General features: G+C 37.6%; 1 protein-coding gene across 5 annotated transcripts in view; it reads right to left on the reverse strand.

Annotated features, from left to right (window-relative positions):
* Window positions 1–1,495: 1,495 nt before the first annotated feature.
* DPYD (dihydropyrimidine dehydrogenase) overlaps window positions 1,496–20,111 on the reverse strand; it is a 340,158-nt gene continuing 321,542 nt past the window's right edge. For 3 of the 5 annotated variants that reach the window (XM_050712120.1, XM_050712119.1, XM_035538269.2), the window contains 3 exons: window positions 15,421–15,564; window positions 5,522–5,662; window positions 1,503–2,961 (listed from right to left, as the gene is read on the reverse strand). In XM_050712120.1, coding sequence (XP_050568077.1) covers window positions 2,794–2,961; window positions 5,522–5,662; window positions 15,421–15,564 — 453 coding nt within the window. In that variant the 3' untranslated portion in view covers window positions 1,503–2,793. Of the gene's footprint in view, window positions 2,962–5,521; window positions 5,663–15,420; window positions 15,565–20,111 lie in introns of those variants that run through there. The other 2 variants (XM_035538265.2, XR_007708585.1) reach the window with 2 other exon arrangements.

Raw genomic sequence — 20,111 nt, forward strand, 5'->3', positions numbered from 1 at the left:
AAATTCATATCCCCTTTTTTAATAACTGGCTACAGCATTTGCAAAATAGACCAGATTTTTCTGGTTTGTTTCCTTAGCTCTTGAACGTGCTTAATTGGTTCACCAAGATGGATGCATAAACCTATGGAACCCAGGTCTTTCGTGTTTACTCCTGTTTACACCTTGCCTTACTCTGATGACTTAAGACCTGCAGGAGCCCTAAATGTGGCCATTTATCTGAGTTCCAGCAACACACAGATTTATTGCTGACTGTCAGTTAGAAATTATTCGCATTCATTTGGGAATGCATTTCCTGAAACTGTTAATGGGCTTGATGGAAGAGGAGTGGGGGAGAGGGTGGGTGGCAAGAGAGAAACCTGAACAATATAACTTGTTATTTCTTCTTTGGTTAAAAACAAATTATAGTCTTGATCATAAACTTGATTCATAGAATGTCCCTAATCTTCTATAGATTACTTTATAGCTACTTAGGAACACTGGATATCCTGAGAATACTGAATATCATAGGAAAAGCTCTGATTTTGCTGCTACATTGATGATATAAATGTACGTGTGCTTAGCCACTTAAATCAGGTCTCTTGGCTTTGTCCTGTAGCTAAAAGAAGCCACACTACCAGATGTGAAGTGTTCAGTATAGTGAGGTAACCAGGTCTGACAATACAGCAGTGAGGGACCTTGAGAAGCTGGAAGGTTCAGCCACAGGTGACACACCGTCTCTCACCTTTGCGGTTTGTGTTAGGATACAAACTAAGAAGTAGATGGTAACAGCCTGGGATAAAATAGCTGCTTTTCCTTGCATCTGTTAACTGAGATCGTAAAGTGCTACCTGCAGAAAATCTGAACTTGATTTTTTTCTGCTGTACTCAAGGGCATGCTGCTTGTCAACCAGCTTCTCAGAGGGAAAAGACAGAGACCCTCCAAACTTTGCCCCTCACAGTCACAAAGCAGTTTCTTCTTACTGTGAGTCTCCTATAACTCACACAAGATAAGAAACTACCAGAAGACCAAGAGATTTAAACAAGATTCAGGCAAATATTTTCTAAGCAGTACAACTATCTCTTACTACTTGAGTGTGAAAAATGTACAACTATGAGGAGAAAGATTACAGTATGAAGAGAAAGCTATTAGCTTTGGGCTTGGGCCTGCCAGTGGATCTCATCAGGTGAGTCCAAAATGTCAGCAAAACCAGGCTGGTGGAGTGAGGATACTAAATGAGCTGACACTTCAAAATGTTAGAGGGGGAAACTGTGTACATATGTCTGCGTGCGTGGGGAAAGGATGTAAAGGGAAGACAAGTCAAAGGAAGACAAAGAGATGCCATCCAGGGGCAAAGAGGATGTTATATTCTGCACTGTAGGCAATTAATAGAATAATGTACACATGAATTAACTCATTAATGATTCCTGGAGTGCAGAGTAGAGAACATGAAACACCACCTGACAAGTCTCTTAAGAAAAATCTGTTAGTAAATTAAGAAAAAAGAAATACAACAAGTTGCTTTCAACATTTATTTATAATTTGGTGCACAATTCATAAACCAGCAAATGAAAGTTAGGGCATATTTTTAATCAAAGCTTTTGCTGATCGCAATATAGGGTATAAGAAATTGAATGAATAGATCATTTATTATTATTATGAAATCAAAGGCTTTATATTCTTAAGTGGAGTAAAGCAGACAGCAATACGTCCAAATTAGAAAGTTCCTACTGTGAATGAAAAATGGATTAATACTGATATTGTTCAGTAAGACAGACAAATCTGTATTTCTTTTTGGTTGTGAAATTACTAGAACCATACATAACCGCTAAGTATGAAGAATTGGCACTGGGGGAAATCATCTTGCCAGTTTGCCCTATACGTGTGTGTTTGGCAAACACAGCCTGCAGGGTGTGTATTCCATTTGCACGTAATCAGATCTCTGACCTGTAACGTGTACATTCTGGAACATTAATTGGCACAATTAGAAAGTTGTTTAGAGGATGAGCTTGGAGAAAAAACATTGTCCCTTCTCAGAATCCCGAAATGAAACCTGGGCTTTGCAATAAGGCAGTTTAACCATTTTTAAATGGATGTTATGAGTGTTCACTGGGGGAAAAAAAGTAATGATCAGGCTAGCCAGGCAACATACAAATCTGAAGAGTCCAGCATGTGTCAGTACACAGCAAATTTATTCTATTAAGTGACTAGTGTGAGAAAGAATTAGAAAGGATTATGAAAATACACTACCATATGCTGTAGTAGTTGAAAGTGATTAATCCAGTTCTTAAATCCTGTTTTAAATTCCCTTTCATTTCTTCCCATAGAAAAATAGAAGCAACATTGCTTTATTTGAATGCTGTGTAGTTAATTACATCTTCTAAGAAACTCTTTTAAAACTAAATGTAATGTTTAATTACAAAATGCCTCCTTGAAAACAGTTAGCTTGTACATTGATTTGTAGTTCATTAAAAATGGTTTCTTAATTATATTTACAGCCAGAAATTACATAGAGATTAAACAGTCTACAGAGGACTTTTGAAATTACAGCACGAATTGTAAGGAAAAAGTTACATTTCAAATCGTGGACAACTGACAGCTACAACCGACTAATTGCTGCCTTTCTGTAATTTCAGAACTTAATTGTCGTAAAAATAATAATTGGAAAACAGTGTTCATTGTAACGGCTCCCAGTATTGCATTTTTTTGGTAAGAGTAGATTTCAAGGATTAATTAGAAAGCGAATCAGCCGCATCAAACAAGTGTACAGCTCGCATCAGCTGTCGGTCGGATCACCTCAGTGCGCGGGGCCCAGGGCTAGGGGCAGCCCAGGGCTAGGGGCAGCCCGCGCCTGGGTTCGTACGGTGTCGTCCTGGAAACCATGCGGATGCAGTCGATAACAGGGCAGACACTGAGACACAGGGTGCAGCCTGTACAGCTGTCAGTAACTGCGGGCAGGTGGGTTTGGGGATCAAACTGGATAGCCTGCGAACAGGAATAAACATTATTGATGTCACTCACGGAAAAGGTCAGAACTGCTCCCATTTTAGTGCCTGCATTTCCTGTGCTGCAGCGGCTGGAGACATCTTGGTGTGGTTCTGCACTGCAGCTATAGCAACTGGTGAAGTGGCAGGGAACAAAACCACCCCTCCCTCCCCCGGCCCTTCAAAATCAGAAATTCCACCTTGGCAAAAGCTCACGGCCACGAGGAGCAGCTACAAAAGGCTGACTTCGGCCTGTGATGTTTAGACTCCCAGAGGGATGTTCCTCCGCCACATGAAGACAATATTTCATCACTCGCCGCTTTGCTGGGTCTGCTGGTCTGGGGGACACTGGGACATGCCTGCATGGCCTCAGCACAGCGCTGGCTGCACACACCACTGGGCAACTCTTTTGATTTTTATTTTCAGCACGGCATAAACAATCTAATTTAATAAAAAGGTAGAGAAAAACACAGCATGCTGTGCCTCCTGTGCAAATCTTTTTTTTCCTTTGCAAATCTTTGAAAGGGATATCTGAGTTCCAGGCAGGTAGAGCTTGCTTTATTTCTCACATTTCCATGCAGTGAATCCTCATTACCAATTAGTGTGATAAGTGTATTTGAATGTGAAATAACAATTGAAGTCTCAATGAAATAAGCTGCTGGTATAATGGGAAATGGCAATTAAAAGCAAAACCAAAAGCTTCACACAACCACAAAAGGTTCAACATCTAAGAAGCAAGCCTGGAAAAGTACAAAAATAGTAATAAAAAAAAATGAATATGTACTTTTAAAAGAGTTCTGGGGAGGAAGGGTCAGGCCTGAAAGCTGAACTCTTGCGGTGCCTTAGCAAACCTCCCCAGCCACTGCCAGCAGCTGGGGCAGCCAGTGGGGAGGTGGGAGCGCATGAGGTGGCTCTGCAGGTTGGGTCCAGAGGCACATCTGCAGCGTTTGGGGTTTCACCACCAGGAGGGTGCTGAAACGCTGCTGTAGCAGCTGGCAAGAGCATGGAGCAGGTACTAACTGCCCTGAATCTGTGAGTTTTAGCTTAGCTCGAACACAAAGAAAACTTTGGCTTGTGAGTATTTAGGACTCCTTCCTCTCTCCCCAACAACAATGCACATCTTGAAAAGAGTTCAAAGAGACAGAGGAATTCAGGACTACAGTGCTACCTTCGAGTTAAGGAAAGCTTTTCTGTTGGAGTCCTACAAGGTGGTAGGTCTGCATAACAGCATGGATTTTTTGAAACAAAGATAAGCACAAAGCAGATGATATTTTGAAGTGTGGGGGGCTTTTGATTTCTTTGCAATTAAGAAGTTCTTTGCAGTTCTTTGCAATTATTTTCTTTGCAGTTTCCTTAATTAATTAAGGAAAAACACTTTTTTTGTGCTAAAGAACCTCCTGGGGTTTTAAGCTTTGGTTCTTTTGGTGCTGATTTTTTTTTTCCAGTTACAGAAAAGTAGGTTTCACTAAATACAAACACAGTCCTTTGCTCTCCAGGGCTGTATCTTTCCTATTGCTGGGAAATCTAATGGAAGGAGAATCAGTGAAGATCACAGTGTCAAGAAGAAATTTAGATGAAAACTACAATAATCATCTGATCTTGTAAAAATGCAGCACTAGTTTTTCATATCGATGGAAAAAAAAGTCTACCTTTGATCTGATGGTTGTTTTAATTGTGGGAGCTGATTTTAAATAGGAAGACTTCTGTCTTTGGCAGTATGTAGTTAAGTAAGACTTCAGACTTAATATTGATTAGACTGAATTAAGGATAAACAAAAGGTCTTGGTGTTCTGATGAAACTTGTTGCTCAGTTAAAGTATTTGTCTCTGACAAACTGTTCTTGTACTGGGATGAATGGAAAAAATTGTGTATACATTATTGTTTAATGCATACTAGGTTCCATGGAGATTATTCTAGATTATTCTAAAAGAACATGGGTCTTCCTGTGATGCCCTTCTTCCCACAGACCAGTTCATCAACTCCAGTGGACATGGAAACCGGTGGTATATAAAAATATAAACCAGTGGTATATAAAAATGCCAATACCATACTGCATAAATCAGATACATACTTTGATGTGAACAGGAGTCCCAACTCAAAATTGCTTAGGCTGATGGAACAAAGACTAAGTTTCTTTAACAGTTTTTGGCACAAGAACGTGTCTTGCCTCCCTGTATTTTCTTGATGGGAAGGGATGCATTCTTCCCTTTCTCCCTCACGTATTTGAAAATCATCAAAATTCATAGGCATCTGACATGGGTCTCCTTCATTTTCTTCCTCGTAAGAAGCAGCCCATTGCCACTCACAGTTAGGGACATACCGGGAGAGTGACCTAGAGCGGCACCCTTCTGCACAGCCGTCCAGAGGAAGCCGTGCTGGGTGCTGTGCAAACGGCTCAGACAAGGCTTGCACAGCGTAGCCTGGGAGCATGCTGGGGCTCAAATCCAGTATTTTAGACATCTGTTTTTACCACCTGCTCATTAACAGAAGGTGGATTCTTTCTTCCCAGCAGCAGAAAGATAACTCATTGTGCCTTCCTGCTAATTACAGCTGTGCTCTTACCTGGTAGCCAGAATCATTACAGGTCATGTAACATTTGCCACAGTTGATACACATTTCCTCATCAATCAGAGCCACAACTTGCTCTGTGTTGCAGAGCTCACCATATGCTCCAATATACTGCAGTGCTTTTCCAATTATATCCTAGGGAAAAAAAAAAATTATTGACTCATTTACAGGATACCTAAGCTGTTTCTATAGCTGCAGAGAAACACTCTCCAGTACTTTAACATGGAAAATTTGGACAGGTATTGTGAAGATGTTTACGATTTTTCTTACAAATTTCCAAGCCATCAACCTTCATACATACTCTAAAATACAAAGAATGCTCCACATAGGTACATTTTGAATGTAAGCAACTCTAAAGGTATTTGTCTGTATACAAATATGTTATACAAAAAGGTTACATGTGTAACACCTTTGAATGTACTATTTTAATTTGTCCATTATTGTGTGATGCTTAAAGGAATAAAATGGAGCACAAACCAGGAGTGACATGCTACAGACAATCTGATCATCCTTAGTCATTTCTCATTAGTACAGATTTAAGAACTCACAGTGAGAAAAGAAAGCAACATGATCAAATAAACTGAGAACAATAATTGCTTTTCTCTCTGTAGTAAGAAAGATGCACAAATGACATGAAGATCATCAGATTATTGCAAATATTGCACAGAAATAAGATGTGAGTCTAATCCTGCAAGTTTTGGTTCAGTTCTTTTAACTTCACAGGGAAGAGTTTGTGGCATCAACCTCACACATCTGTGCTGCAAAAAACGTTTGCATGGCAGACAAAATATAGCTACATACCACAAGAGGAAGATGCCTTCTAAAATAAGTTGTTGAGGAACTACCTGACGCAAATCATTTGCATTTCACATACAGCGAAACCGCACAGTTCAGTGGTAGTTCAACTATACTAATTCAATGGCAGAGATGGGCCAAGTCCCAGGTCCTTCAGACTATGACTATTCTTCAGTTAAGTCAGTTTAACTAATGCAATTGTAACACAGGTGGTGAACATCGCTGCATTTTAAAGGATTCACTCTGTGGTATGGTATTGCTGGCCTGGATATTTTGTGAGTTTTCTGAGGAGGCTTTAATAGCAGTTCTCATGCTGCAAAACAAGCTAGATTTTAGGTGCGGCATTCTACATTGTTAAAATAAAGTCAAGCTCAGTAAATGCATGTTATTTGATGCAACAATACATTCTACTTGTGCTTTAGAAAGGGGTATAACTGTTAGGTATTTCAAAAATCTTATTGAATTTTAGGAGCACAGAACTGGCTTCAAAGCCATGCTACTGTAATAAACCAAGAAGTCATTATGATTTTCATTACAGAATTTGATCCAAGTCAATTGAAAAATACTCAAGATCAAGCCAAATATGAGACACAGACAAGTCTGCCTAGAATTATAAGCTTCAAAGTGTTTACCTTTGGTCTTTTATTGCCAAGAAACATGATAAGAATTTATTTTCATATTCTGTTTCTCAATATTTTTGAAGAAGCAATATTTACCTTACTCCTATCAGTCAAAAAAAAAAAAGTGTACTGCAGTGGATATCAAGTATTTTAAATGTCTACTAATATACTACGTTTAACCTGTATAATTTGTAGTCATATACAATCTTTTATATCATTTTCGATTCTCATAAAATTGAAGAAGATCTGGATACCAATACCTTAAGTTTTCATTGCATATGTTGTTTTGGGCAGCCTTATTTTCAAACACACTAAAAAATCACTAATTCTTCCTATGCCACAAAGAGGAATAAGGGAGCAGTGGTAGGATCTATGAAGTTGCTGTTAATGACTGCTAATGTAGGAAATTGAGCCATATCCTAAACCCAGGAAGAAGGATAGGGAAAGTATACTCTTTTCTTCTTCCACAAATATTCAAATGTTTTCTCTGTGCCAAACCCTAACTTGCTAACATGTGAAATACCTTGGTTGCATTCATCCAGTGCTAAAAGCCTTCCAGCTCTTCTCAGCAACACATAGAGAACATTAATGCTCTTCCAGCATAAAACATCTATGGCACATTGCTAAAGGCAGCATGACGAGTGTGGACAGATGACTGCAAGTGAGCAAGTTATGACAGCTTAATGAGTTAGCACTCATCAACAAAGCTGTGCAAGCTGATTATGTGCATGGTCCAAATTCACTGCAAATTTGAAGTAAAATCTGTTTGCTTAAACCACTGTAAAAGGTCAATTAACTACTATGAAAGTGTTTAAGCTAATACTTTTTGCTTTGCTATTGCAAAGGGCTAGGCTTGAACACACAGTCCTTTAGCATGCCTCCACTGATGAACTACAGTAACTCAATTAAATGTAATCTCTTAGGACCTGCTCACGCTCTTGTATTTTCATTTTCTTTTTCTTACTCAGAAAAGTTCATGGATTTACTGGGAATTGTTCTGCAGTTTTCAGGGTGCTGCAGTGCTGCAGTTCTCAAGTTTCTGCAGTCTTCTGTATCTGTTGAAAAACTGTAGTTGTTGAAAGCAGCTCCAGCTTGTTTCAGGTCTCATGTAGGCTTGTCTGTATCATACCTGTTAAGGTTTCTTTGTGATCTACTGCCACCAGCAATACTAAGTATCCTGTAAGCCTCTCTCTTGTGTATAACAGCTCCCATACATTGCACTGTGTGCCACAAATGCAGTTTTTGTCTGCAAGTATGGTACCGTGCTTCTCTCTTTTAGAATTTAAAGAAATGATATAAAACCTGTGCAACAAACAGTGATGTAGCTTTCCACTGCTTGTTCGTGTTTTGAAAGGATCTATATGGGGAGATTCCTGATAGTGAAAAGCGTTTTAATCTAACAGAGGCAGACTTTTGTACAGCATAGGTAATTAACAATTTTCTCAGGGAGGTGCTGGATTCACATTTGTATTCTTTAAATACAGTTTGGATGTGATGTTACAAGAAAACAAAGCTCTAGCAGGTTGCAGAGAAGGGCTGCTCATATAATCAGGGGATGTAAGGCCTTTCTTACAAGAGAAGACAAAAAGAGCCTAACAAGATGTTTAGCCTAGGCAGATGAAGGCAGAACAGGAATATGATGTCTCTTTATATATACATCAGGGAGGGAAAAGAGCTATTTAAGATAAACGACAATGTTGGCACAGGAACATATGATTATAAGCCAGACATGAATAAATTTAAAGCTGAAAATTAGAGAAGACTTTTTTAAAAAGGAAAGGAGTGAGGTGGTTAATGGCCTTCCAGAGAAGCAGCTGGGGGACAGGAGGGAGACGGTCCAAGATTTAGGATACCATTAGATAAGCTTAGGAAGTGGTTACTTAGAAAAACGTGATCAAAACAGATTTTTCCATCTATAAACTTACAAAGGGAATAACAAAAACAATGCATGTGACATGGTGATTTCTGAATTTGTAAAAAGTCTCACTCCTTGCAGCTCACAAAACACACTTTTGGGCGACCTAGAATCCCAAACAGGGAGGTTGATGACATTTTGGAGGCATGAAAATAATTTCAAAAGACTGTGTCAGTGATTTATAGCTCATTTACACTGTTGGATGTTTTGTCTTTTAATCATTTATTACTCTCAAGCAAAATCTGTATCTTCAGCCATTTGCAAAGTTTTAAGTCTTCATTGACTAAAAAAGTACTGGTACTTAAAAGATATTCTGCAGGTGCACTCTTTTAAAACATCTCATTATATCTCTGAGTTTCTTGTTCCCATCAAATCATAAATGTTTAGAACAAACTAAACAGTGCAGCAAGACAATCAACTTTCGCAGTTTAAAGTGCAGTTTCACTCCAAAAAGCAACTGGCTAAAATGGCACTATGGGATTCCACACTTAGTATACCTCAATGGCCTCCAGATCAAATTTGCACTGTTTACAGTATAATTTTTTTTTTTCCCTAACTGCCAAACCTGCAAACAGAAGCCAGGTTTTGAAAGTCAAGTTGTGTGCTTTCTGGCTTATACATTACCAGCAGCAATAAAAAGAAAAAATCTAGAAGTTAAATTTTGCCCTAAGTTACTCCTTTGCAATCACAGGGACCTAGAGCACTTGTTTTGATTACTGCTGTGCTGTCCCACTCTTCTCAACAAAACTGCACTGAATGAGCTGGGAGAGGAATTTAGTCCTGTAAATGGAACTGGCAGGGAATTCAGTTGCTATGGAGAGAATCAGAGCAGAATCCATTAGTTTTATGTTACTAATGAGTACAGAAAAAATTCATTTTGTCACTAAGCTAAGCAGATGTGGTTTTGAGTATACACAAGGAACAGATCTGTTCAGTAGGATATTATTTTTACAATGCTACTTTTATTACTATAGCTGTATTTTTAATGTTCATATATCAAGCATTTAATGGCGATTAGTGTGTCATTAGCCATCATATTAGTAAACCTATATTTATAAATACGATTCACAGTTCAGGCATGGCTCCTTGTAGACCTGCTGTCTCCAGATTCGTGCAGACCACACTAAAAGACTATGTTCTCCAGAGATGCCAACCACCACAATCCTATTCTATTCTCTCTTAAGAAAGCCGTAAGACAGTGCAGGTACTGTCTCATATAGCAAGTTCAAAAGGTACACACATGCTTGTCCTCTTATTGCACATTTTGATTCACTACAAAACACCGTGTTCAGGAGAAAGGTTCACTCAAAGCTGACAGCAACAGCAGGTAAGGAAAACAGGGTAATCTTTAGGTTACCAGAAGTAGAGACCTGCTTGCTGTGATAGCAGTCTGTCCCAAGGACAGGCCTTGACCTCAGTCCTCATGGCTCTGAGGGAGCATTCGCAAGGATACAAACGCTGAAGTTGATTCAACTCCAAGTAATCAAAAACACCCCTCCGAACAAAGCATCTGACATTTATACAGCAAGGTTATGAACTTGATCCCAAGTACTACATCTGTTCATCATCTTTGGTGTTTGGGTAATTCTCAGGATTCAGCAGTTGTTGAGGAATAAAAGGGGGTTCCTTGGAAGAGTTCCTTGGATATGATGAGAGCACAGAAAGGGGGTGAAATGTTGCAAAGAAATTAAACGTCTGTCTGTATCAGTGCGTATCTCTATTGGGGAGATACCCGCCTTCCACCTGGTCTTTTTTGGTAATAAAGGTGAGGTGCTGTCAAAGACTGAGATATAAGAAGGAAAAATGTTAGAAAAAATCAGATATATTAAAGAAGAATAAGTCAGCAGGATCAGAGAGTACATGGCCAAGGTTAATTTAACGTAAAGAGCCTAACAAAAATATGTAATCTCATTAAAACTAATTTTTATATCTAAAGATTACAAATGCTTTGGCAATAGTTAAAAATGTTATTAAATGTGTCTTGGGATTTAGCGACCTGGGACCTCTAAGCTTTGTTTCTAAGTAAAAAAGTTGCAGTACTAGCTATTAGGGGACTTACACAATAACTCAAATGAACTTTTACTACGTAATTCAATATGGCTTCTGTAAAGAAAAATTTTGCTTCATGAATCTATTACAATTCTGGATAGAGACTGTGAGGCAGTAAATACTAGATAATTAACTGGTAAATTTTATGTTTCAGTAGGCCTCTGACACAGGCTTTAAAACAGAGTTTTAAACAGAGAAATTAGGTAGCCATGAAGTGGGTTTGGAAACAGCTAAACAAATTAAAAGTAGAGAGCTGAAATATAACTGTCAACATACAGAAAAGGCAAAATATTAACACAGGAATATATCACAATTTTCCAGTTTAGATATGATTCTGTTTAATACGCTAGCATGTGTTTCAGGAAATGATTTGAACTGTAATACTACAGAGTTGATACTGATAATAGCTCAAACTAAATTCATGAAAACCTAAGGAACTTCACAGGTATTTTATATGATTAGATGAACAGGTACTATAATGGTGAAAAAAAGCTGTTTGATAAAGAACTATTCAGTCTATCAAAATAAGTAACTCTTGCTATTCTTGCAAAGAGATATATTCTAGATAAAACAAAGCTACAAGAGAAAATAAAGTAGGTGACACCATGGGCAGCTCACACAAACTTCTGCTTAACGTGCTGTCATGATAAAAGACAAGCAAATCAGCAAGATGTTAATATAGACAACAGCACCATAATTACTGTAACTCTGTTGTGATATTAATCAACCCTGATCTGGAATACACCATCATTCTAGTTTTATATGCAGTAACAGAGTGCCCCTCCTCTCTTAACGGGCTGCTAGTGCAATAGCAGTCATTATAAAACCACTTGAGGCAGTCCTTTGACAGTCAGAGAGGGGAAGAAAAAAGAAGGGTTGACCCTAGGATTTCTCCCCACACCTGAAGACTAATTGAAATTTGCTTAAACTGTCAGATGTGATGAGAATATTCTCTGAGGTACAGTGACAGAGAAGGGATCGCTATGGGCTACCTAGCATGAGAGGCTACTGCTGTGATTCATGTTGGAGCAAATACTTGGAGAAGCAGACTCGAAGTCATAAATTATGGGGCACACACGCATAGTTCCACCTGAAATATGCAACAGCATCAAGTTTATGAGGAAGATTATGACAACCTGGTCTTTTGCAGGCAGGCGAGCCCAAGCTACTTTTGTTGAACCACCTAGATACAGGCTGGGAAGACATGGTACACTGTTATGGCACAATAGTGCTGTGCCTAGACCAATATACCCTTACAATATACTTTATAGGTTATAATATACTTTTACAATATACTTTTACAGGTTAAGCACAGCACTGGACTAAATGTGGCTAGAGGGCTCCCAAGATGGCTGGCTTCCAGCTGGATGCTGATAGCATCCACATAAAAAAACTTGTGTATACACAAGTAACACACATGGGTGAAAAATTTCAAACATAAGGAATTTAAGCTTGAGGAACTCTATGGCTATTTGTCCAACAGGTGGGACAATATTCCATGCCCTACCTAATCTGACAAACAAAGCTATGTCAGAATGTGTAAACTACTGAACAGGGCAACCACAGCAAGACCTGTGGAATAAAAAAGGAATAAATAAAATAAGCAGATAAATGCTGACCAAATATTATGCCATAGGCCCTCAAAGACAATGAATGAAATTATTAAGAAACAAACCACAGAAACGATATAAGGAAAGAAAATTAAAGTAATAAGGAGGTAACCTGAGGAACGCAAATAAATATGTGGGAGCAGTGCAGAAGTGTAACCGAAAATAAAAGATCCAGAGGATATATCTGCATATAGCAGGAGTTCTGATAGTGCAGAAAAGTAAGAAAAGAAGAAACAACACTGCTGAGTATCAAAGTATGCATTTTCAATTAATATTGAAAAATAGAGAAAATAAAGAGAAAAGCCATGGGAAAAGCCATCCAAAAATTAAATTAGATTTTGGATAACCACAGAGGGTTTTTACATCTATAAAAAAGGCGTTTTGGCAGCATGCAGAATTTAAACAAATGTTGGAATTTACATATCACCAACCCAACAGCAGATCAGACAGATGAGGGAGTTCTGAGCAGGCATCAGGAAATTTGCAGCAACCCTCCAAAAATACAGCCAGCCAAATCAAGGGTCATAGCTGTTCCAAGGACAGCTATCTCTCAGGTGCTATCAGCTTTTGAGCACACCTCTCCACTGTTCCTGAGAACTGGAGTTGGGCTGGTCCTAGCTATTAGTGCTGACCATTCCCACTCCCCTGATATCCCAGTCTGAACTAACAGAATGTATTCTCCTCTCTGTCCAGGGGGTCAGCCAAGACAGAATTGCCTGGAGACTGTTTGGGATTTGTAATTCTAAATGTGAATACTTCTCGGACAGCTACAGATAAATCACTCAAGTCTGAGCTCATCTGCCTCTCTCTGCAGAGAATCCCTGATCAGGGAAGGGTATCAGATAAGTCACCTTTTTTCAGTAAGCTTCACTCAGCTTCTGTAATAAATATTCTCAATCTTTCTGGCAGATTTTCTCCACAAAATGTTATAGATGGGTCATTTAATAATAAACTTTACAACACATCCCTTTATAGAGTGGCAAGTTCCCTAACTTCAAGCAAAACCCAGGTATTCTGTTATTTCTTTGTGGACATCTCTTACTGCTGTTTTTCTCATTATTGTTAAAACATTCCTTTCTAAAGAGATGCTCTGACTGTAAGACTGTCATGAATCAGCTACCTTCTTCTAATTGCTTCAGTCTTTCTCAGTCTTGTTTAATTCAAGTGAAGGTGTGAGAAAGAGGCTAACTTGATTTCTCTGCCTGAGAAACTCCTTACAGCCACCACACAAAAATATTCAGTGTCTTTATAAACAAAAGTTTTTGTTTAGGGGAATTCATCTTCCTCTTCCCTGCAGTAGGACCTCCTTTCTTCTTTTCAACCCATCTCTGACTATTTGGTTCTTTTTTTCTTTCTTTTTTTTTTTTTTTCTTTTGTACTTGGAGTTTGGCTTGGGCTTGATAAATTATTGACCTCAACTTTTTATTTATTTATTTATTTATTACCCAAGTCTTTATGTCTGCTTTTCCCTCTTGCTAAATTTCTTCCATCATTCAGTTTATTTGTTTTTTGATGGTATCATTTTTTTTCTGCTGTTTTCAGAAGCAAGCTATCTCATTGAAAATGCAGTTATTGGCTGTTGTTTCTTCTTTCTCTTTTCCCTTACATCAATACTCTCCCTGCAAAGAGAATAGAACCATAAAACCTCTGAGGTCCAGTAGGCTTTGAAAATGTTCATCGTAGTGGAAAAAAAAAAGAGTAGATTGCTGTTCTTTGGGACTTTTCATATACATAAAGAATGGAACCTGAGCACAAGAGGTGGGGAGTGATTTTCAGTAGCAGAGCTCAAACTCAAATAATCAGTCCAAAAAAGTGAGGGAGATCTACAGAAGTTGCAAACTATTTAACTTAAACAAGAAGATGACTCAGAATTTCTCCTTGGCTTGTTTTGCAGTCCTATCAGCTATCTTGGAATGCTGCATGTATACGTAAATGTTGCAAAATCTCCTTGGGAATTATATGTGATATTTTGAGCTATTGCTCATGTTGTATTTTATTCTTGATCTTATTTTTGCAAGAATTCATACCGTTGTGATCATATAGTGAAAGCTACCTACCTATGAATATCTGATATTCTTACATACATAATGAAGACAGTTAATGAGTTCAGCAGATATTTTCACATGGCTTCATAAAAGGGCCTACAGGAGATTTCTGATAAAAGTTTTCCTTGTATTTATTTATTTATTGCCTGTTTCTTTCTTTCTTTCTTTTCTTTTTTTTTTTTTTTCACTGTTGAAACATGAAGTTTAAGTAGGGTCTAAAGTGAACACTTAGAATAATTAGCTGCTGATGTTTAATTTTATTGGCTACTTAAGGGATGGGAAAATCTCCAATGTATGGACTATGCAGTGGATGTAGGAACAGGTTTTATTTTCACCTTGACACTTACTCATTGCACATAGTGGATCAGTTACCTAGACAAACATCTTCCAGCTTTAAAAATTTGGTTTGAAAACCTAGGTCTCAGCTTTTGTATATATTGAACACCAACCTTTTCCACACCAACCTTTTCCTGCATGAGAGATGGATATTTAGTAAGCCACAAATAATCAAGAAGTATCATGCAAAACTGAGCTCATACTGTTTCATTCAAATTAAAAGAAATTGTTAATGGTTCAACTTAATTCCTCAAGGCATTCACCATGTTCTACAATTACCATTCCACTGCCTGAATATCTTGGTTTTGAAAAATGACATTAGGGAAATACCTATACATGTACATCACAAATCATTTCCCATCGATTTTGGTTAAAAGCTAGAAAGTCTGCATAAATAGTTGTCTTTGATGCCCTCTAACAAGCTTAAAAGCAGTAATAACCAACTCAAACTGCTAGAAATGACTGTGCATGTCAACTGCCTGATGGCTGATCATTTCTTACACATAAGCATATCTTTTTTTACCTTGATTGCTGGAATGGGTTTCTTTGGAATGAAGTGCTTTTTCTCAGGAAGTACAGCCTCTGTGCTTTGTTCCTTCAGTTTAATCTTGTTCTCAGCTATTATTTTTTTGCGTTGTTCCAGGTAAGGCCCAAAATTAGGTAGTTTCTAAAATAAAAATCAGGAAACATGATTAATATGCTTAATAAGCAGGCGTAGTAAAGGGAGTAAGTCTGAACCTAAGGGCAAGATCCTAAGTCCTTGTTTAGTGTGACTTATTTAGGAGGTTGAAATTGAAATCAGTGGGACTGTACCAGAGCGAGAAGTGAATAAAAATCAGCCATGAACTTCAGGATCTGACTTGAAAATCTATATTGAATATTAAAATATTAATATACCACAGCAGAAAAATAGCTGATTTGCAGGTCAGCATCCAACAGTCTTCTATTTCCCCATTGCATACTTGCTTATATATAAAAATGTATCATGTTAAATAATTCAAATGTATAACTTTATTTCTGTACTATGTGGAAAGGCATCATAAAACTATCAATTTACTTACAAGGGCTCTAGGAGTGTTTGAGATTACTTGTATGGATATCTGGTTATATCTATGTATTTTTAAAGCATGCAAACATGCATTTTATGTTCTGATAACAGAAGGTTGTCTTGACCTGTCAAAAGCAAGGCTAACAAACACCAAATGAACAGAAACACATTCTAATCTCATAATTTACCTCTATGAACCACTTGTAGTCTTTTCTGTGACATTTAATCCTTGAGCCCAATTAAGCAAACTCTACAGGACAATTTCACTGAATTGCAAAACTCATGTCTCACCCAAGAACATGGAAGCGCAGGTTCAGATTTCATAAACCTCCCAAACACCCAGCTTCCTGAAAGAAAAAATTCCTTTGTTTGCACAGCAGAGAGATGGAAAACTGTAGTGTGCCATAATCACAGATTTAGGTGAATAAAAAGATGGTGGAAAACATGGATTTTTTGCTTGATGAAAGATATTGTGCCCTTCCTCCCCTGAAACTAGTTCCTTATTCTGCACAAAATATTTTATCCATCTAACTAAACCCTGCTCAGAAGCTACTGCAGTACTGCAGAAACTAGCAGGTAGTAACAGGGGATACATAGCCTCAGTAGTTGCTAGCATTAATTCACGCTAATAATACAACCTCAAAGAGCATATCGAACAAGATACAGTACTGCTGTGGTTACCAAATTTTAAGAGGGAATTTCAATGTGAATTTTAAAAACAGAATTATTTAAAAATTTAGAAATTATTATTTTTTAAAATGAAGTAAATCCAGAAGAGGTTACTCTGCTCTATAGGAGAAAAATCCCTCAATGAGCTCTGTCAATCAGGATACCCCACAATGGAACCGCAGGACTCCTGTCACGGCAAATAATAGCTTTCTTGGCTGCTAGGTTTTTGGCACTTGTAAGCACACAGATAGAGGGTGAGGTCCTTGAAATGTTTCCCTGCTTCTGAGACTTGTTCTGTGGTTTCAACACATTTTAACTTGAAGTCAGAACTTGCAGTCTCATGGTGATCTCCAAAGGAGGTGACCTGCTGCAGTCTGGGAACGTGCCATTCTCTCAATCTAGGTAAATGCAAGACCAGCACTGGTGTGCGCGTGTGTGTGTGTGTGAAGGGGGGGGGGTAACTGCAGACCCCCTCTGTCCCAAATCTAGCTATAGTCTCAATTTGCCCACTGTCACAAGACTCTTTTGTCTGTTGAATGGGAACTTTGTTCCTCAGTGTCACATTCAAGTGCTTCCTCAAAGATGTCAAATACACTTTCCTTTCTGTGCAGTTGCCATACATTTGTGATTCATGTTCTTAGAAAGAAAAAGGTCTAGGATGGCTTAAAATAAGCTTTTAAATATTACTGCAAACAGCAGTAAGGTAGTGGACTAATATACCAAATTAAAATAAGACAAAAAAAAAGTTATTTTTAAAAGGAAAATAAGTGGAAGGAAAGATTTGACTAAATTCATTGTAAATAACAGGCTCTAAAACACAGACAGATTCAAGTCTTCATACAAATTTTAGAAAACCTAAGATTTTAACCAAAAATCTAAAAAAAATACAAATTTTGATAGAAAATATTCTTGTCTATCTGCTAGGCGGCATCAATTAGAAATATATTTTGGCTACACATAAGCAGTAGCTGTGCCACTTAGAAACTATTTTTTCTCCATCATGTATGTGCTGATGCCAACAACTTTGAGCTTGAGAAGGAAGGAGACCTGATGACAAAAACATTTTTGGACTCTTCCCTGTCTGGCCAGGAATTGAATTGCTGACTTTCAGAGTAGGTAGTAAAGCTAATTTTGCTGAGGTTTTAACTGAAATAGTAGAGAAAAGAGACAGTTGTTCATGGCCTGACTGATTGAAGACCATCTTTGGGAAGAACAGCCAAACTTCTGCAGAATAAAGCCTTTACTTTTCTATTCTCTTAATGTATGTGCAATCATCTACTTTCTAGAGACAGAAATATTGAGTGTATTGAAATAAAATAGGTGATCTGAGGAAAAGCATGGAAAAATCATCCATTTTGGTTTATAGATAAAGTGTGATTTTTAATGGCAATTAATTCATTTTCTAAATTCTGATATGGAAGTAAGCAGATTTTTACATCTAACATAGCCACTAGCTGGAATGTACAGCAGACATTTTGAATAGCATCCCATGCCATCGGTACCATAATTGTATTATTTCAGATGTTTTTTAATTACATACATGTTAAATTAAGCTATAAAAACAGTATATTTTCAAACTAAATGAAGTAAATATTTATCTAGAAAACTAACATCCAACCTGAGTTTTTGCTATGCATCACTGTATTTCCATCAATAAATTGATTAAATGGATTTTAGGATAATTAACGAAACACCTAGGTCCTAGTCCAGGCTTGGGCATGAACAATGAGTTTCCACTGACTTAACAGAAGATGACTGTGTGTCTATACAAATGATCTGGTTATTTTGTGCTTGGGGTCTAGCAGTCCACAAGCAGCCAAGGCAAATTTCATCAAACAACACTGAAAACCAGCCATCTTTTCTATAACAATAAATAATACATGAAAATGTAGTCTCAGGAGTTTGGGAAGGACTTATTGAAGGTTGTCCTTCTGAGTAATGCACAGAAGGCTGATGATATAAGAATAAAATATACAGAAGGCTGATGAGATGACTTCTTGGTCAGAGCTGTAGTTTCAAACATGTTGGGAGACAAAGGCCTTATGAAATGGGAAGCAGTATTTTAACACACTGAGTTACTGGATATAGCAGAAGTGGAAACATGTTGAAATAACTTCTCAAGAGATGGATATTCAAGAGAGTTTAAAGTTAAATCACCTCTAATCATGCTAGGGAATGTCTTCCAAAGCATATAGGGATTTAATGGCACAATTCCCAATGAAAGCACAAGCACGGTAACTTGGTCGGTTTAAATCCCTGTTTGCTTTTGCAATCTTTCCGCAGTATGTCTTGAGATTTTTTTTTTGAAATTTCAACATATCTCATATGTCACTAAGCTCTCCATACACTTGTATCTTTGTCCTATCAACATCTGCCTAGAAAAAACAGCTAATATGAATATGTGGATCACAGCAAGTATTTAGAAGATTGCAACAAGCAGAGTAATTAGATAATTCTTGTCTGCTTATATATCTGTATCAATGATGTCTATAGCTGCATTATTCGTATCCATCTGTCTCTATATTGCCATAATTTAATGTATTTCTATTAAAGAGGATAACATCAATAATGGAGCCAAAATAAATATATTAAGTGGTTTTCTTTCATTGTTTATAAGTGTATTATCACAAAGCTTGAAGCTTGAAATATTATGCTGAAATATTTTACAGAAAGAAAGAAAAAATCCAACCCTCCCTGCTAAAGACTTCCAAAAGCTGCCTTTTAACTGATGAACTGTATAAATCTCCAGCAACATTGTGATTTTTGTTTCAGTAGTTTCTCCAGGGATTCATCATTGATGAATTTGTTCTCACCAGAAAAGCTAAATCCTACTCATTTAAAGATAACAGTATCTTCCACTAGAACTGTCTCTATCCAGATATAAAAAAGCATTACCCTGCCAATAGAGAACTGACAACATAATGAATCAACAATGAAACCTTAAGCCAGGAGAGCTTAAAGGTGAATAAGTCTGTTTTGATTATAATTTATTCATGGATCAATCTAAAGGTAATTGAGCATATTATGAACTAAAAAAGGTGCTTGTTTCCTAATGGTAAAAAGTAGAGAGTATCTTTCACTTCAGATTGCTGTAATTTTTATGGGTGCACAAGCAAGTAGCGTAATTGAATTGGAGCTGGAATAGGCTAGTGAACAGGGCAGTGCAATACATATCAGATGACTGAGACTTTATTTCTAACTTTAAAATTTATATTTTCCTTATTCTGGGAAAGTCCAGCTACATCCCCATGCTGTGGTTACCAGTTGTTTATTTAGGAGCTGTTTCCTGCGAAAGGGCTGGATGCTATCTGCTGTTAGAAAACCCAGATTTCAGCTGCCACAGCTAGGTATCATCATAAACCAAAAATAAGCAACAGTCTCCTACAGTACTCTGGTGGATCTGAAGTGTATCCTGCTGGTATACGCTAATGAGATGGGGCATAGAAAAGAACACTGAAAATTAGTAATTTTCATAAAAATAATTTTCAGGGAGCAGT

This window comes from Cygnus atratus, chromosome 8, assembly GCF_013377495.2.
Source record: "Cygnus atratus isolate AKBS03 ecotype Queensland, Australia chromosome 8, CAtr_DNAZoo_HiC_assembly, whole genome shotgun sequence".
NCBI classification, from domain to species: domain Eukaryota; kingdom Metazoa; phylum Chordata; class Aves; order Anseriformes; family Anatidae; genus Cygnus; species Cygnus atratus.